The sequence below is a fragment of the Catharus ustulatus genome, chromosome 1 (genome assembly GCF_009819885.2).
Source record: "Catharus ustulatus isolate bCatUst1 chromosome 1, bCatUst1.pri.v2, whole genome shotgun sequence".
Taxonomy (NCBI): domain Eukaryota; kingdom Metazoa; phylum Chordata; class Aves; order Passeriformes; family Turdidae; genus Catharus; species Catharus ustulatus.
The window spans coordinates 18,556,860-18,577,115 of NC_046221.1; the positions used below are offsets into that span (position 1 = coordinate 18,556,860).

General features: G+C 37.5%; 1 protein-coding gene across 1 annotated transcript in view; it reads left to right on the forward strand.

Moving 5' to 3' along the window:
* Positions 1 to 20,256, forward strand: part of PIP4K2A (phosphatidylinositol-5-phosphate 4-kinase type 2 alpha) — a 110,019-nt gene that overhangs the window by 62,279 nt on the left and 27,484 nt on the right. Inside the window, exon 4 of the mRNA XM_033066014.1 lies at positions 12,923 to 13,075. Within this exon, the coding sequence (XP_032921905.1) occupies positions 12,923 to 13,075 (153 nt within the window). The remainder of the gene's footprint in view (positions 1 to 12,922; positions 13,076 to 20,256) is intronic.

Below are 20,256 nucleotides of genomic sequence, written 5' to 3' on the forward strand. Positions count from 1 at the left end.
AAGTCTTTAGGTCAAGAAACTTTGTTCTTATATTAAAAATTTTCTAAAATAGTTACTGCATTAAATTAAAAACTGGTCTAGCTGTTTTTTCTTAAAAGGGGGAACACAAGTGATGATCAGTCAGTATGAATCAAAATTGCATTTGAATGATGGAAAAATTTTAAAACCATTTTAACCACTTACAAAGACTATAAATTATCAAAGGGAAAAAGACTATGGTTTTGCTTTGTACTGTTGGATGTCACAATAAAGTACATATGGATCTCTGATTGAAGATTATTTTCTCTAAGTGTCAAAATAATTCCAAAAGCCAGAGCATTAAGTAATGACAGATTTTTCCTTGATAGGGTATATTATGTATTTTTGTTAGTGTTTTCTTGTTTAATTGAAAAAGAATCCTGCTAATATTCACAGGGGAGTACTTGAGAACATTAACTGTTTATAGTGGAAAAGAAAAAAAATATTAGAAAACAGATATTGTAAAGTCCCTCACTAAGCATTAAATTAATTTTAATTTCTGCATTCCCCCTCACCTTTAGACACTGTGAAGGTTGTTCTACAGAAAGATTTCTACCCCCTCTACCCACCCACCCCCATCCCCTCCCTGCCCAAATAATGGGGTAGCTGTTTTTCTTTAGGGTTTCTTCTTAAGTCAGTTGATATATTTTGTTATCTTAGAAAATCCAGGAGTAGAGTTCTGTTAGAAGAATTACAGGGTTAACTTCTGTAAACTGCAAAATTATGAGAGATTAACAGGCAGGCAGCTCACCTAACACCCCCCAACAGTCTGTAGAAAAATAGGATCTACTACTGTTACAAATGCTTCTGCTGCTGTTGCTCTGGGAAGGGAAACTTGTTTTACTATGCTCCAACACATCTGTTCTTGCTTAAAGTTATTGCTGAATCCTACATCTGGATTCTCCTAGGGAGAAGAGGAAGACTGGGTTCTTGCCCAGTAAAGTACAATTGCTCATACCAGAGGGCATCAATGTCCCAGTGTACCTAATGAGCCTTCTACTGGGGATGAGGGAGAGCACAACTGACTTCCCTTGAATTTTAGTACTCAGTGTAATAAGAGACAGGCTCAGATCTGACTTTTCCTGTCTGCAGGAGCAGTTTGTAGAGACTCTCTGTACAGGACAAAATTCATAAAGAACTTTAAGCAGCTGGTTCTGTAAGGTCTTTTTAATTTACCTATGCTAGATATTTCTCTAAGCATTTTTTCATATAAAAATCTAAATATTGAAATCTAAAATAATTAATAAGAATTCATACTTTTAAGCGATTTCCCTAATAACAAACCATATGAACTCAGTATCTTTAACTTCTTCTGAAAGGCTGTTAAGGAGACTTTTCAATATATCCCAGAGCTTTCTGTGCAGAAGGATTTGTAGTCCAGATTCATAACAAGGCATCAGGAAAACAATGCAAATTCTAGGCTTTTTTAGATGTCAGCCTTCAATATAATTTTCTTTTAAGATATCGACACTTCAGAGCATCAAAATTTGTATCAATCTCTAAATATTTTGTAAATTTTACATGTTTATCCAGTCCTAAGACGTCATCTTAAGAACTTAAAAAGTACTTTGCAATCCAAGATTCTATGTTTCTTCAGACAAACAGATACTAATCAGAGCTCTCAGCTGGTGCTTCTGCACTAAAATTCATGCTTTTATTTCTTTGCCCTTGTGTTGGGACAGAACAAGCCACCTCTAGCATCAAACTACAGACAGCAAGGTCAGCAACAGCTGTGTTAGGAGTTGAAGCTTATTGCTAAGACAATCTCTTCAATTAATTCCATAAAGTGCATTCCAAATTGTCAAAGCAAGAACAGTCTTGTAAAGAAAATACCAATGCTAGTAATTTTATTTTAGAATGGTGCATGAAAAGTTCCTGGGATTATCTGTCAGGTGAGATTCCTGTAGCAGAGTATACAGTTTGTGAATCCCAAATGGACATTGACACCAAGACGTTCAGAACTGCTGACATCTTGTTTGATATGAGTATAGGCAGTGGTGGTAGTGAAGTGTTGAACCAGATGTAGTAACAAAAACAGTGCTGTTTGTAATCTTTCCATCATGTAAAAAATGTAGTTTGCAATCATCTAAATCTAATGTTCTAAGATTTACTGCCTTAAGCGTCAGCGCAAATAGTAATTTAGTGATGGTGGGACTTAACCTTGGTACATATGGCAACAGAAATTCTAACTTGTGGTTTCTCTCCGTTTTCCCTAGAAAACATTTAATTTGCCTTGCATTTGGCTGTTCCTTGCCTAAACTGAGTATCATTCACAACCAGGCATTCAAACTGGAAAATAGTAATTTAGCATGTGCTGGCAACATCAAAAGAACAAACTGATAGGTACTCCCCGAGTTCTTACAGACACAGCTATTGAAAGGAAGGCTTCAAGCCAAGCTTTGCAGGACTAAAGGGAAAAGGCTCCCAGAAAAAGAGCCCTAACTCTTTCCAAAGCCAATGCATGCCTTAAGCTGACAGCTCCAAATCCAGATCTACAGTCTCAATAGGATAACTTGATTTAGGAAAGACCTTCATGTTTTATTCATTAACTTGTATTCAATAAAGTCAAGGAACCCATAACCTTTCTCCTGGAAGGATAGCTCAATGCAGAAAAGAAAAAGTTTGTGTTTCTCGTTTTTCTGTCAAAGTTTTTCACGTTTTTCACCATGGTAGTAATCACTGCCTGAATACAATTTTTTTATGAATGTTCATAGGTGTTTGGAGTGTGTACATCCACATCTTAATGAGATCACAGAATAAGCTCCATATTTCTGATGAGTACAGCACAGGACCAGTGGTATCCTGTTTTCATCTTTAGGAGGTCCATGACATTCACCATAGGCCTTTTGAGAGCCGAGGTTACACCCCTGAATGTGCTTGTAGCATATGTTACTGGTAGGTAGGTCAGGTATGTTTTTCTCCGTGTCAGACTCCTTACACACTTTCCAGTGTCAGAGATCAGTGTTGCCTGGTCATGCTTCTGCAGCGGGGTTTCCAGATAAGCGCCTGCTTAATGGCAAGAATGCGCAGTGTCAGCATACAAAATAGACCCAAAAGTCATCCCTACCTGTCTCTCTCTGTATGGCATCCCAGATGTCTCTGGGTTTGGTGCTTCTGTTGTTAAAAAAACACCAGTGTTTGCCTTTCTTACCTCTACCAGTCACTGATAAAACACTCTCCTGAAAATCATCTCAGAAGTGGGTTACTTGTTTCAAATCACAGCAAATAACCTTGGAGCATCTATGTCAGTTGTATGACACTGTCTCTCCAATGTCCTTCTTAATCAGTAATCCTGGTCTAATTTCCATATCCGTGATTCCTGAGGTCCTATAAAAGAAAAGAACCAAGAGGTTGGGGGAAGCTCAATGTTTGTCTTATTGGGAAGCCGTACCTGGGCCAGAGAGCAGCACTGTGGCTTGTGCTGCACAAGAACAGCCAGACTGTGTCTACATCATCCTCCAACAGCCATGAGCCACTGCCAGGCTTTTCCAATGACCTATGATTTCAGTCATCACAGAGCATCATCTGTGCACTTGTTTTTGCCTATTTGTTCATGCAAAGTTTGCCCAGAGGCACTCTTAAATAGTCTGGGATGTGATCTGATTTGTCTTTAGGGTACATTGAGGTTGTGAAGCTCATTTTAGTTTTCCACAGCTTTTGGATGAGATCACAGCACCAGAAACCGTTGTTTGCCTTTGTCCAGACATCATGAAATGGGGAAGATTTAAATCAATGAGAAGCTATTAAGCCAGTCAGTTTGAAAGATTACTGTTCTTCTAAAGCTCTCTATGCTTTACCACCAGAATTTTCCTATTGCCCTTTTTCTCTCTCTTAGGAAAAGCTCTGACTCAATGGCAATTTTTATTAGACTCTCTTTTTAAATTAGTTGCACTAAGTATTTGTATTACATCCAACACATAGTTCATGTGTTCAAAGTTTCTAAAATACAATCTTGTCTGCTAAAGTAGCAGTTAGAAAACAATGACATTTACATTAGGCGTGCGAGAGATTAGAATGAGCTAATTAAATTGACCTTTAAATCTCTCCACCCTCTTGGAGACTGGGGCTAATCCTTGGCCTCCCACTGTGGAGATAAAAATTCATGCTGTGAGCATTTTAAGCAAAGTGGGCAGAGGAAGAAGAGCCTCACCAGCAGTTTGTCTTTGAAGAGGGGGGCAATACTTTGCCAGTTACAAATATAGCATGCAGTTACGGTGTGAGATGGGGGACAAGTTCTTCCTGTACTTCAGTGGCTTTGCTCCATGTGTTTTTTTTCACAAAAATAGTTTCAATATAAAATAGCTCCAAACAAGCTTAACTTGTTACTCTTAGAAATAATCAAAACCTCTCTGGAAATTAGCTTAGGTTTTTTTGATATCTGCTATTGATATAGCTAACATTATGAGTCATGTCATTATTGTTATTTAATTACAATAGCTTGCTATTTCTATTGACCAATGTGCAAAGTAAAAATAGACTTCCAAAGGATAAATTATTAGGTAGGGTTTTAGCTGGCTTCTAAGGACTCTTGAGAATGCTTCTTACAAAATATTTGCCTTGATTATTTTGTGCCTTGGATTTTTAAAATGCTAATTATTGCAGAGCTTTATAATAAAAAATTCAAAAATTATATAAATAATGGATAATTAAATTTCAGCAGTCAAAATTTAATTGTCAGTGAGCAACTGACACTTCTTGTAGTGAAATCTTGCAGAGGATGCAAAATCCATTCAAATGCTGAAGCAGAATAAAGTCAAAGATTTTGTACAAAACCCACTTTGATCACCTGGCATTCTGTACCTGTCCAAATGAGATCCTTTTAATATAGTGAGATGAATACTTATATGATTAAAAAAGGAGTGGAGAGCTACAGAGATAAGGGCTGTGTTCAGGGAGGTGGTAGCTGTGAGAAGGAACAAGAGGTTAAAGAGGAGACGAGAATTTAGCACTAGGGGGACCTTCAGACTAGGAGTAACTGCACCCTAGGGTGGACAAATTAGAAGGCATAAAAATAAGATCAGAAAGAGTTTTAACTTCTTTTTGACATCTGCTTGATTTATGCCTGAAGGTAATACTAGATATAATTTTGATGCTAGTAGTCTTTTTAAAAGGAAGTTGAAATTTGAATGTAAAAAAAAACCAGAAAAATGTCAAAGGAATTTAAGGACATAGAGAATGCCATTTGGTTGGGAGTGACAAGAGTCTGACCTGCTGCACTTGTAAAAGATTGGAATTCAGAAGTAAGTAATATGTGACTGTCTTTGCAGAAAAAGAATACTAGGTGCTTCAGGAGTAAAATAAATATGAATAACCAGAGAAGGAAATAACTAAAATTCAAAATTAGACTCACCTTTCCAGCAACACAAATGGCTAAATAGTAGAAAAACTGCAGTGGTGAACCTTGGTCTTTTGAAGAGAAAAAAATCGTGACTGCCTTTCTGGAATTTATCTAATCCAAAAGTAGAGATTGGAGTTCAGTTTAGGAAGTGCTGGGTGAAATGAAATAGCTTCTGATGGGAATCCAGTTCTGTTGGATTCTAGTTTATGAAATTTTGTTGAAATCTCCAGAAGAAGCTCCTGTGAATGTCAAAGAATTGTGGATCAGGTCCTAAAAGCACCTATGGAAAAAACCCTTTTTCCTTACCTGATACATATTTATTGTAGGAAATAAAACTCTCTGCAGATTGCTGAGAGTTTGGGAAAGAGGAGAGAGAGTGGGTCTATCGAGAAATTAAACAACTATTCAGGTAATTTGCTAAATAATATGCTGTTCTTGGGTGAAATGATGACATGTGATTTAGGTGTGCTGATTAACTTTTCTTTCCCAAGAGCTATCTGGAAAGTTATGTACTAGTAAATGGTGTAGCTTTTAGTAATTTATATTTAAAGCTTTTTTTTTTTTTTTTTTACTTTTATTATCTTATCAGAAAATAATTTTGTATACAGGGCAAATTCTTTGTGATTTCTAGCTTCTCAGCACTGAAGATCAAATTAATATTTCTAATTGCCTGCTAGTCAGTGAAATATGGGTGATTTTTTTAATATTCATTTATGTAAGGGCACTTAAGCTTCCAGCCAGTGACTTGTCAGGGGAAACTATTTGGAAAAGAGGGAATGTATGAGAAATTTATCTAGTAGAGGTATCTGTGGCTTGGCATGTTAAATGTGTCTTCAGTTGTATAAGTAATTACAGAAGTAATTTAGTGTAGTCTTTAAGTGACCTCATGAAAGTATTCACACTGTAAAAGTACAAAACCTTTCCTTTCTCCTGAGACCAAAAAACCAGCAGGCACAAGATTAAAACTTCACAAATGAGAAGTGAATGGGGAATTGGCAGAACACGCACACTCAGAGCAGGAGACTTGCAGTGAGTTGCTAAGTGAAGCTGTTAAGTGGAACAGGGTATGCCTGGCTGACAGATGTTTTAATTGTGCCAGAGATCCCAGGCACACCGTGGAAGAGTTGGAGAAGGCTGGGAAAATCTGAAGAGGACAGGGCAGTCTGACCCTTACTTCTCTGAATTTTGAGCTCACTAATGCTATTGTATAAGCAGCTGATTTTTATTAACTTAATGGGACTAATACCTGCAATGTTGCACAGCCAGAGACCTGCTCTGCTGGCTCCTAGCATGGTAGGGGAGGGCTGTGTTGTAGCAGTAAGTGATGGTACAGGAGCATCAAACCTGTGTCTCTTGGAGAGTAAGAGTTGGGTATTTTTTGTCTCCATCTGAAGGATATCCTCCCTGTTCTGGCTTTGTGGCTCATAGATCTGTCTGTGCTAAGTGAGGAGTGGCTCATTTCCCATCTGTTCGTATTCCACTTAGTCTTCCCCTAATTAAGAAGCAGAGCCAGAGGGAATTCAATCTGGTATTTGCCATGATCTCTCTCTCTGCATCTCTCCTTTCCCCCTCCCTCAACACCATTTATATTTTCCTTTTGGAAAAGGGAGATGCTTAAGTTTCATTATTTATTTCCTCCCTAGTCCACTAGAGATGCCTCACTTGAGAAGGAGATACTGCTGCCAGGGACCCCAGTAGGTGTCTCTTAACTGAATTTACTGCTGGATTCAAGCAAAGGAAAAGCACTACACTGCTCTCTTTAGACAAGTTCAATCAGCTTTGCTTCCAAGGAATTTGTGCGCAGATGTCTACAGTGCAATCTATCATTCTTACTTTAAGTACAAATCATCACTGAAATTTATCTGTGCGTTCTGGCAAAAGCTGTCTGGATCCCAGAAGCTACCATTTATATCTCAAAACTACATTCAACAGTAAGAGAACTCTGTACAAAGTGACCAATAGTTGTCTGAACAACAGAGCAGTACAATTCAAGTAAATGTGTGTTTTAAGTCTGTCTAATGAGTTTGAATGCATAACTTTCTTATTATTGTCTGCCTTAAGATAAAGTTCATTGACTTAAGAACTTGCACAAGATAACCTCAGAGTAAGTTAAACTTGTTAACTTACCTGGATATATCTAAAGTCTAACTTAAAAGTGAAATTTGATACCACATGTGGTGTTTCTGATATTTCTTACTAGTTATAGGTTTTCTAATGTCTGCGCTTCAAAGTGGCTGAAGTGCAGGACCTTCGTGGCCAATCTGTGTCTTAACTTACAAAAGAAACATTTTCTAATGAAGAATCTCTTCAATTCCAAAACATGTACTATTCACTTGTTAGTATTTTTCTCCATGAGATGCCTGAACAGTCAGAGTCCAACAGGTAAGTTAGCTTCACCTGCATCAAAAGGGAGAAATCATAGTGGATTTTAAAAGCCATATTGTTTCCTCTTTGAAGCCCCTAAAATCTCCTAGTTTGATCCTTTTCGGTGAATCTGTTTCTTGGTCTTGTTAATGATGATTTGCCAGTGCAAGCCAATTCTTGTCACCTCTCTCCTTAAAGATTTGTTGTTGTCATCACCAGGCAACAGTAGATGTATTTTACTGAGGACTGATTTCTATCTATAAACAAGTATAACTAGTATAGTTGAGATACAGGGTATTTTGCAAGGTACCTGGAAGCTTTACTTTAGAAGGAATTTGAACTTTTCTCTGTTCACAGAAGTGAGAATTAACAATTACAAATAAAATCATCTACATACAAAACTCAACTATGTATTTATCAACAAAAGAAAGTGGCAATTACCAGTAATCTGCATAATATGATATAATTAGATTTATTTTTTCTGCTTTTTAAATCACACTTATTTAACAAACTTGGCCAAGTATCAAAAGAAAACACAGAAAATAGTAATATTAAATATCTTCCATGTTCCACATGCTTTTAAAGTTCAAAGTAACTACATTCTGTATCTGAAAAGTGCATTGTAGTGAGAGAGCTATTACAAGAGTAGGGAGTTAGTAAAAATAAAGTGTCAGAGAGGTTGTTTAATTACTGGTTGTTTTTTATTTAAACATGTTTAATGTTTAAACATCTGATCTTAATTTATTACTAGAAACAAAGTATTGAGAGAGGGCACTTGGGTTATCTGTGCATGTATGGAAAGATGCTGCTTAGCATAAAGTTGGTTGGTTTATTCTGACAAATTAATATGCATGTGGTAAAATGATAGCTATGTGCATTCTTAATTAATCTTTATATACATGACTACTAATAAAATAGCCATCTACTAAAAAATAAATGCATCACTATTTGTAGCCCATTAAAACATTAAGAAAAAGTGAAGCTAAATAATTATCCAGAGATATATTATATTCTCTTGTTAGCAACATTTTTGGTATGATAGTTGTATTTGCAAATTGATTTTCATTATAGTTAGCAATCAGGCACATAAATTTTCATTAGGGGGAAAAAAAAAAACTACTGCTGGAAGAACAGGGATCTGTTTAGATGAAGGGAACTTAAGGCCATTTCCACTTGTCCTTTTGCTTGTTACCTGGGAGAAGAGACTGACCCCCCCTGGCTGTGACCTTCTTTGAGGCAGTTGTAGAGAGCACTCAGGTTTCCTCTGAGCCTCCTTCAGGCTAAACATCCCCAGCTCCCTCAGCTGCTCCTCATCAGGTTTGTGCTCCAGACCCTTCCCAGCTCCATTGCCCTTCTCTGCACTCTCTCCAGCACCTCAATGTCATTTTGGAATCGAGGGGCCCAGAACTGAACACAGGATTCAAGGTGTGGCCTCACCAGTGCTGAGTGCAGGGGTTGGTCACTGCCCTGGTCCTGCTGGCCACGCTGTTGCTGATCCAGGCCAGGATGCCATTGGCCTCTTGGCCACCTGGGCACTCACTGGCTCATGTTCAGGTGCTGTTGACCAGCACCCCCAGGACCTTTCCCAGCTTGCATCTTTCCAGGCACTGTGCCCCAGCCTGTGGCCCTGCAGGGGTTGTTGTGACCCAGGGCAGGAGCAGGCACAAGCACTTGGCCTTGTTGAACCTCAGACCTCTGGCCTCTCCCCATCAATGCAGCCTGTCCAGATCCCCCTGCAGAGCCTTGCTGCCCTCCAGCAGATCAACACTCCCACCCAGCTCAGTGTGTCTGCAGACTCACTGAGGGTGTCCTCAATCCCCTCACAGGGATCACTGATAAAGATATTAAACAGAGCTGGTCCCAGCACTGAGCCCTGGGAACAGCACTGTCTGGAATTCCATTCACCAACACCCTCTGCTCTGGCCATCCCAACAGTTCTGTGTGCATCCAACAGAGCACCTGGCCAAGCCATGAGCAGCCAGCTTCTGCAGGAGATGCTGTGGGAAATGATGTCAGAGGCTTTATTGAAGTCCAGGTGGGCACATCCAGAGCCTTTCACTCATCCCCTAAGTGTGTCATCTTGTCATAGAAAAGGAGATCAAGTCAGTTCCCTGGTTGTCCTGCATGTGCCATGTGATGGTTCTCAAGACTGTCTGCTCCATGACCTTTCCTGGCACAGAGGTCAGCTTCCTTCTGGATCTTCTTGTAGATGGGCAACACATTTTCTAATGTCCAGTCAATTAGCATCTCTTTCATACCCAGTACAACCCAAGCCTGTATTTCACTCAAATACGAAAATCTTTTCATGAAGGCAATTAAAATACACCTTAAGAGTACTTGAAACTTTGAGTTCATGTCTTTCACATTTTCCTTCTTCAAATGTTCAGTGACTGACTAGCTAATACACTCTTTTGCATCTTTTTATAGCTAAACAACTTAAGTCTCCTGCCAGGTTAATGGCTTTCAAGGTTTATGTTATATGGATTACAGAACTAAAGTTGTGTGGGAAAAATACATTCAGAATACTGTGGTTACTGCTTTATTGCAATAGTTAACCTCAGAATAATGTACCCTTTTCTGCTGGGAACAATAACAAGTAATTACTTAGTAGCCTTTATTATTGCCAACTGAATTATAGCCTAATAACTTAGCAGTAGTTTAATTCACTACATACACTAATGGTTACCCATGCGTTCACTTTTTTTTAAATTAAAAATAATTATTACATTACATCATATTTTCAATTTGTGATGAAGGCAACTGAATTTGTACTTATTTTAACTTCTATTAACAGCTCTTCATCTTGAGCTATTAAATATAGGCCTGGAAACAAAACCAAGTTTTGACTGTAAACGCAAAAGGTTTCTACCACTACCTCCTCAATTCAATCTGAAAATTAGTGGGGTACTGGTATCAAGTGTAGCATTAAGAAAATTTAATCAAATTATAATACTTGTTTCCTTGAATAGACTTCAGTCAAGTACATAAAAACTTTCCAGTAGTGGAAAGTTAATTTTAACAAAAAAAAACCTGAAAATAGGCAAAGAAAACTGCTGTAATACTTGAATTCTCTACTATTTTCAATACCATGTTGGGTGATGTTATATTAGTTAAAATGAACTGTCCAAAAGTCAATGCAGAGAAGGAACTGCACTATCTACAGTGGTGTCCTTAAACTGGTGTCCTCTCTTCTGATTAGACTAGAAAAATTGTTGATTTATAAATCTTGGAGAAGCACCCACGTCCTTTCTTTCATTATTGAGTAGAGAGGATAATAGAGAAAGATGTCACTTTTTATCATAGACATCAGTGATTATTCAGGTTCATTGTAGAAGCCTAGAAATATGCAGAAAGAAGTAAAAGATTTATTTCTCCTACATGTCATAATTAAGGTTTTCATTCTAACAAGCCCTTGTAGAGCTGTGTGCTTTTAGGTGATTTACTATTATTCCTGCCACTCCTGAGTATTTCTGTTGAACTAAGTAACCTTGTGGGAAAATGGTTTTATTTCATGTCAAATTGATTTCAGAAAGCACCCCACAGTTGGGATAAATTAAACAATGCTTGAAGGCCTATTGAAATCAATGGATCTCCAAAATACAGAGACATAATTGTATGTGTTCAAGTGTCTTCTTAAATTGGGGGCTATAGTTACCCTAATTTCTTGGTTGCTTTATAATAATTACTGACCTTCTGTCGCAGGGGTTGAATCTACATGTCCAGCTGCTGCTGAAGTCCATAGAGTGTGTGAACAGATTTAACAATGGTCCAAACCCCCAAGTAAAACATAGACCCTACAAAAATAAAATTGTGTGGGTTTGGTACTTGAGTGTGGTAGATGAAGTGTATTGGTGATAAATCTCTCAAAGAATCATTGTTCTAGTGCAGATCTGTTTTGTGGCTTAGTTCATGGTGCCTTACCACACCACACAAACATTCATTCTGTAACTGTTAGAGCTGAACTTTTGCTGTTTAGGAATCTGCAATATTTGCATTTATATATCAAATTTTATTAAATTGTCTTTGAAAGTAGAATGGCTTTTCACCTAGCAGGGAGAACATTATGCTGTGTGAATGTGGAAAGAGGGGAGGTATATTTCAGTTTAACCAGAGATGTTTGTGCATCATGGTACAATGAGAAAGGATTGCAGGAGCTGGGGTTTTCTACTACGAGTAAGGGATATACCAGATGGTTACTGCAAGTTTGTTTCATAAACATAAAAGTGTTCCAGTAGTCTATAATAAACTTGTTTAACCTTTTCAGAGTATGTCCATATTTATGGAAATACACAAGGGGTCTTAAACATTGTTGTTTTCTCATGGCTATGTTGCTATTACTACTTTTTTCTTTTCTTTTTTTTTTTTAAGTGCAATTCAAGTACATAACAATTAACCTAAGTTGTTATTGGTAAAGAAAGATGTTTCCAGGCAAAAAGAAGTTGCTATACTTAATCTAATTTTTTTTTGTTTGTTTTTATAAAGGTAAAAAACTCTAACATAAACAGGACTTATTCTCTGAAAAAAGCAGAGGACTTCTCTTGCTTCTGTTGAAGCACCAGTAATTCTAAATGCCACTCTAAAAATAGTCCTTAATCTCTCTTCTAAATGCTATATAGTCATTAACTAATTTTCTCCTCTTGAGACAGTATGGAGTTAGGCTTATTTTACAAAAGGAGGTATTGTACAGTATTATTTGCTGAACTCTAGATATGAAATCATTGGAATAGCTCTGGTACTAGAACTCAGAAATGTGACTGTGCTTATGTGGTTATGTACCAGATGACACTGTCTCAAGCAAATCCTGCAAGTGTTAAACTATAACTATGGATGAATCCTCTGTTTATAATGATTGTGGTATAACGTGTGTTCCTTCTGGATTTTTAATTACTGTATATTTTCGTCCCCAAAGCTGATAATATTTATATATCAATGTCCAGTAAATTCTTATTAAATGTTGAGGATGAGTTTTGGACCACTGATGAGCAATACCTTCCTCCTCAAACATGCTTTTCTTCTCAGAATATTTTTGAAGGGTTTTCTCAAAATAATGTTTCCTGTGAATATGTGCTTTACAGAATTCAACTTGGTGCAGATGTATCGAAAAACATCTTAAAATAAATGTAAATTGTTTGCATTTGGTCTAAATAAAATTTACATATTTTGTCTGACTTGATGCTTTTTTTGTTTTCAATCAATTGACAGAATTCATTGACAAGAAGTGCACCCCTTGCCAATGATTCCCAAGCACGCAGTGGTGCCCGCTTTCATACATCTTACGACAAAAGATATATCATCAAAACGATAACAAGTGAAGATGTAGCAGAAATGCACAACATACTGAAGAAGTACCATCAGGTAATAAATGAACTCTACCAAGGTGTGGGATGTCTTCTTAAACGTTACAATGCAATCTTTTTTAGAGTCTTAAAAGTTTTAAATTAATAATTATGGAAAAAGAGTCACTTCAGACTTTCTCCTGTTTGCGTCAGCAATTTATTGTATATCTGTAATTCACAAGGATGGACTCTTCTAAATATCTGCACTAGCATTTGATAAAAAGATATGACTACATGATAGAGGTATCTTGGGGGCTGTAAGGTCCTTTGCCTTACTAAAAAGTGAGTGGACTCCCAGTCTTGAAGGTATTTTATTCAGGGCTTGCTTGGAAATGTCTGTGTATGTGTGTATGAATGCTGCAGGTGACCTTTTCTTTCTGATCTAGTCAGTGAATGTTCTGCCTTTCACAACAGATTTCAAAGATTTAAAGTTGTATTATTATATAAGAAGCTAAAAATTTCATATGATTAATGTAAAAATCCTACTATTAAAAAAATTTGTTTCAATAATACAAATTTTCATACACAACAATAAAGTTAAAAGTGAACAGTGGAGATCCCTCAAATCAGCTTTGATAGCTGCTGTACTGTGCTGGTGCATAGTTTGTGTGGCTGGCACAGAGGGGAGCAGAACCTGGGAATTACAAAAAGCCTTAATAAAATCAGTGCTGGTTTTCTTAGCCCTACATCTGTTTGACTAAGTTCTAAAGCTGCCGAAGTCAGAAAAGCCTCTAAAAAATCACCTAAAATATGCTACGCAATAGGAAGGGATTTTTGTCCCTCTTGCCACCTCCCCTCTCCTTTCTGTGGGCTGGAATTCCAGGTAGACTTAAGGACACTTGGGGTTGGGCTTTTTTATTGTTGTTTAGTTAGTTTATTTTTTGTTGTGCAGTGTTCTTGTTTGTAGTAGTCTGTTTTTTTTCAATACATTACTTTCGTAAAACCAATTTTAACTTCTGAGGTGGGAGGCCAAAACATTCTTTCAGGATACTTGGAACTGCCAGCCATCTTCATAAATCTCAAAGGGAGATCTCTGAAGGCCTTTCAAGTACAGAGTAACTTGGGAAGCCTTCAGGATGTTAGATGTGAACTCCTTTCTCTCTTCCTGTGCTGTTCTTCTGTTTAAATAACATGTAGGACCATCCTGTGTTTGTTTTAATGTGAATAAATATTAGTATCAGATACATTCTTAAGACATCTCCTAATGACAGTTTTACCAAAGAAAATTTTAGATCTTATTTAAATCTAGTTGTATTTTGGGGTTTAGTTTTATGTGAGTTTTCAAACTTATCATTTTAGTTTTGATTTGAAAGGGTTTAATCTGTGAAGCTGTACAGCAAAATTAAAGTTTTAGTCTGTTTCATATTGGTATTAGAAGCTAGTATTAATGATACAGATTTGGAGACTTAATCCAGCTGAAAAGTCATTTTACTTTTCAAAACTGTAATCTTTCAAGAGTATCAATGAAGACAGTGCTAACATGAATGAATTAAATAATTTGGAATCTTTTTCATTAATGCTTTTGAGTATCAGGGTTCATATTAGGCTAGGTTACAAGGAATAATGATCTGAAATTTATCTCTACCAGGCACCTAATTTCACTTTATACTGGAAAACCTTTCATATAAAATAGCTCTCACTGGTGCCTCCAAGAGATTCATAAAGATACAAGTTGTATTTCTTTTTGTCTCAGAACTTGAAAGCACCATACGAAACTCGAAATACAGAAGCACTCAAGTACAAAGACAGTTTAATAATTGGACTTTTTTATTTAAAGAAATTAATTTCAGAATCTTCAGCAATATACTGAACAAGAGCTAAATTAAATCCACTTGCTCTAATGACAGCTGACACAGTGTCTTCTCTGCTGGAAATTTAATGCTTGGGATCACTAGGTACAGCAGCTTGTCCTCCCATTTCTCTAGATGTTTTTCAGGAATGCAAAGCTTATCTTCACTTGCTTTTCAAAGTCTAGCAAACCCATTCTCCTGGTGAAAAGGTATTAATAATTCCCTTGACCAAGCTGTCCCTCACAGATTGGCCTTCTACTAGCAGACAGTGCAATGCCAGATACCATCCACTGGCACTTGAGCTCATTAATGGTCCCCACTGTGGTTTTGCTTTGGGCCAGCTTACTGTCTCCCAAATAATTCTGGGCAAGAATAAAGGTGTTAATTGAGATGAGTTAATATTCCTATTTAGGAGTTTGAATACAAGCGTCCTTTTTTTTAGAGGGGAGCTTAATAACTTAGATGTGAGTTACTACATTCCAGCTGGAGCTGATGCCTGAGGACAGTCCAAGACCTGTCTACTTCACTGGTGTGGATGTAACTTTATGGTTCTATAGGATGGCACAGTTGCAGTAGTACAAGACTTTTCAGATGCTGCCCTGCTACTCCTGCAGAAATCTTTGGCAACAAAACAAGTTCTCATGAGTTCAGTTTTATTCCGGCATAGTCCCTTCTGCCAGTAGTAGAATTGTCAAGTTCCCTCTATTGACTTTTTTACCTTGCTGTCCAGTGTCTTTCTTGATTGTTAATAATGGTACACTAGAGTGCCAAATATGGAATTTTTAGGGAGAATTCTGCTTGTTAGCTTTTCTCCAGTTTCAGTTCTCTGATTGTCAGCAGCACTTACCACATATGTGGAAATTCCTGGCCAAGCTGTGTTTCACAGCCCGAGCGTGATTGGGAATGGTTTGGAACTTCTGGTGGCATGGCCCTACAGCATACTCTGTGCCAGTCTGCTCTGAGAGCAGAGCTGTATTTGAAAGGTTCAGCCTTCCAAGGGAGTGTGCAGACCCAGTTAGGTAGTGCAGGGGTCACCCTGGAAAGGACAGCCTTTTTCAGGTGCATGAAGTCCAGGGATTCATGTGAATTTTAGGCTTTTTCTCCCTTGTTCCCTCAGAGGAGCTGAAGTTAGATCATCTCTCCATTAAGAACAGTGTCTTGTAAACCATTATCTTGCTTCCTCTTTGAAGTGCCCAAGAAGGCAGTAATTATCTTCCATTACTTCTCACATAAATATGACACTCATAAAAATGAGTGAAATTCATGCCATTTATGACAGACGATCTCTTTCAGATTTTGTTATTTCCTCTCTGCAAATTCATTCCAGGTTCCTTTCCCAGTTTGAAAATATGAATGAGTTTTATTTAAGCCATAACATTTACTCACCTGTTTCCTAATTAAGGCTAAATGTACAAGGCTGATAGAATCATTCTAAACTTTGAAAGCACCTCTATCCTTGCTTAGGGACAAACCTTATCAAATATTTTCCAAGACTGTTTGAACTGCTTAACAATAAATACTAGAGGAGACATCTATCTTGAAACAAAGAATGCTGGAGAGGGAGCCATCACAAGGCAGACTCGATGTGTACTTCATTGACCAAAATAGCTTTCATCCTGGCATTTGCAAAGAAGCTGTTGTTTTCCTTGCACCTTCTTGAACTACAGAGCTACCAATGAAGCATCTGGGAGTTTGTGGGGTTGGCAGAGAAATGTAGCACAGCAGCTTTTCCCCATGAACCTCCAAAATCTAATTCCAAGTATTAGTTATTTTTTTGGGAAGTCACCAAAGGGTTAGATAGAGACGTGTACACTCCCATTGGCAAGTAGAAATTAAAGTTATTTTATCAGTAACTGGACATAATGGAAATGTATAGTTCTTGAGCCCATGCAGTTCCCTTAGTCCTGCCTCTCTCCATCTGTCTGATGGTGCAATAACCTGTCTGTCCTTTGGAGCTCAGAGGAACTGAGGTTGTAATTACACAGTCTGTGTATGTAGGAGTTTACAAAAGGAGCAGGAATAGTTCATAGCCTGTAGACACTTGCAAATTTAAAAATCCCAAATCTAGATCGGTGTTTTTAAATCATCAAAGATGATCTAATCAAAGATAAATTCCAAGCCCAGGGCTACATGCTTGAAATGTATAAATAACTGGAAGTGAGCTGGGCTTGAAGGAGTGTCAAGAGAAGTTACAGAAACAGCATATATGTTATATATAGTGATTTCAACTTAAATTTGTTGAATTGTTAATAATAGTCTTGACAATTGTAAATGATACTTGCTATCCAAAATCATACGAGTTTTCAAAAACCATGAGTTTCCAAAATCATTTACCTTGTCTATGATGCCTTTTTTTTAGTGGCAGTCAGGCCCACAACCTCAGACAGATGGTGAACACTTCAGTCTAAACGCTGACGCTTTCTGTCAACTCATCAGATGAGTCTGACACTTTCAGTATTGAGTAGAAACACTAGACATAATTATTTTCTTTTCCCAAGTTACAAGAAGAAAAAAACCATAACACTGAGCGAAACAAACCATTAAGCAAACACTAGGAATAATACCTTTCTCCACGTTTAAAGCAGCAAAACATCCTGTGTTTTACGACTAGACTATTAAAGACCATTATGCTTGGATCAGCCTTCTATCTACATTTGAAAGGCAAAATGGCCTAGAGCTAGGTTTAGAACTGTTAGGGTAAATATAAATACATACATGACATGCTAGGTTCTTATACTGTGGCTCTCCATTCTAGCCAGTTTCTAACTACAGTGAGAGTTTTTGGGGCATAGTTTAAAATACTGCTTTTAGTCACATTTATTGATAATTTGCAATCAATTTGGACTGCTTGTGTTATTGGTACATTGTCACTTATGAGTAGAACTCTTCTCACCACTCTTCAGTGTTATTCAGATGAGTATCATGTACTTATCAAATGCAATAGAACCATTGATTCATTCAAATGGGTCAGACTTTTAAGTATTAGGAAAACTACTGCTGTATGGGCTCACAGATGTAGTTGGGCCATTTAAAATTGTGCAAGTTAATGAAGCATGTTTATATCAAATAGTATTTGAGAGCAAAATCTAGTATTCATTGGAAATATCTCCAAATCTAGTGCAGTCTTGTTTTAAACCTAGACTCCTGACCCCAAGAACATGGACAAGAACAATTGAGTTAAAACCTACTGCTGCCTTCGGCATTGTTAAGGGACAGTTCAGCATAGTCAGCTGTGATATTGTCTTGTGCACAAAGTTTATTAATCTATATAAAATATGTATTGTAGCTATTACTGTATTTGTATATATTTTCTAAAGTACAAATGTTATTTTCAAGGGCAGAAGTCGGTAACAGTTGAGTAAAATTCTGTAGGCAGATTTTATAGTATCTGAAATGTCAGAACTAAGACATCCTGCCCTTTCCAGTGACATTAACTTGGTTTAATCCTTAAATTGCTGTAATAGAAGAGTCCTTATCTCTTTGAGAACAGATGATGGGCAGGATAGAAATTTTAAAAAAATTAAGCAATTTTAGTGTCTCAGATAAACCAATATCTTTTAAACACTTTCATTTTCATTAAAATGACTTCAAAAGGGATGATTTATTCCTCATTACTGACACCCAAGCAACTTCAGTAAAGAAAAGTGAAGCCATCTCAAAGCAGGTGAAAGGAGAGCATTGTTGGTGCACAAACCTTCCAGCATAAAGCTCCTCATGAGTGCAGGTCCCCTTTAGGTTTTCTGTAGGCAGCTGTCCCTGTTGATGGCACAGTTCTCCTCCCTAGGCAGGTGATTGTATGCAGAACTGACACCTATTGCACTGCCTGTTTGTCTCCCTGGCAACCAGAAATAGTGAACAGTGGTGAAGAGAGGGACTTCCATTTACCAGAGGCAGCAAACAGTGGAGTGATGGGGAAGTGAATGGGAAGAAAGGAAAGAATAGAATGAGCAAAAAAGGGAAAATGACAGACAGAAATAAAAGGCAAAACAAAAACAGAAAAATACGACCTTAGCTGCTGGAGGGGAAAAATATGAAAGAAACAAGAAGGCAAATTAAAGGATGGAAAACTTAGGCAATAAGGTGAAAACAGGAGAAATTGCACCAGTAACAGTTCAGTGCTACACAAAAATCAAGGAATAGCAGCAGATTGATGTGTGGAACGTAGGAAAGAAATTAGGATAAATAGATAAATACTGAAATAGAGAAACATTATAGTAGGCTAAAAACAATTTTTTCAAAGAATTGGTGACAACATAGGTTGGAGAATATCCCAGAAAAGAAGGTACCCTGGAATTTGCACTAGCATGCATGGGTTTGTCAAACTGGTAGGTTGCTGAAGCAGAGCTACATTAAATTTGTATCACCCCCCTCCAACTCAGTACTTGCACAGGTTATCAGTGGGTTCCTCCCAACCCCTAACTCTGCTTTTGCTGCATTTGTATCACAAAAAAGGAAAAAGGTAAAAAGGCAAAGCAAAGCAGTATAATGTAATGTTATTTAAACAAAAATAGGAATGAAGAGGGATGTAATGGTGACCCTGACTCTATATATCTTGAAATAGTAAGATGTAAAGATTTCTGTAAGGTTTACAAAGAAGTGCAGTTGAAAAAAGCCTTTCAGCAGTTCTGTGTGAGAATCAAGAGGCAGCACAGAACACAGCTTCTGCCCTGTGCTAAGATAACTGACTTTGATCTGAAAAAACAGGAGGAGCAGAAAAAGGAGACATGAGAATGGGTGTGTTCTCATCCAAGCAGTCTGTGTTTCACCTGCATCCCATAGAAGAGGTGACCCTAAAAATGGGAAACTCATAGTGTGGTTGTCAGATGGAATTGCAAAGGGGTGATATGCAAAGGGACCACACAGACTGGAACTGTAACCAAAAAAACACATTGAAAGTCTTCCCTGAAAGATGTGACATTTCATAGGTAAATAATTGCACAAAATAGCAGAATGGTCTTGGCTGCACTAGCTCTGTAGAGGCCTGAGTTTCACCAGTAGGTGTTTTCTATGTATTTACTGTTTTTTATATATAAGTTACTGGTGTTGTGCATAGCACCTTTCAGAAGAGATCAGTCCACACAGTGAGTCAGTTGTAGCAATGTGAAGTATGATGTTCCTGGTAACAGATCTGCAGCTGAGATAATCAGGTGGGGTGGTAACCTTGAAATTGCACTGCACTTTGAAGTAAAAATAACTGGCCATGTCTGAAACAGTGTGGAGTGCTGTGAATCACAAGACTTATATATAAAAATCTGTGTATTTATTGATTCCTTCTTTAAATGAAGTTGCTTTCTTACATGGCATATTTGAAGAAAACAGCTTTATTTGCCTTGAAAATATGTAACTTTCTGGTGTGTGCTAGTTTGGCTGACTAGTCCTTGCAATGTATCACGTAAATACCCAATGCATA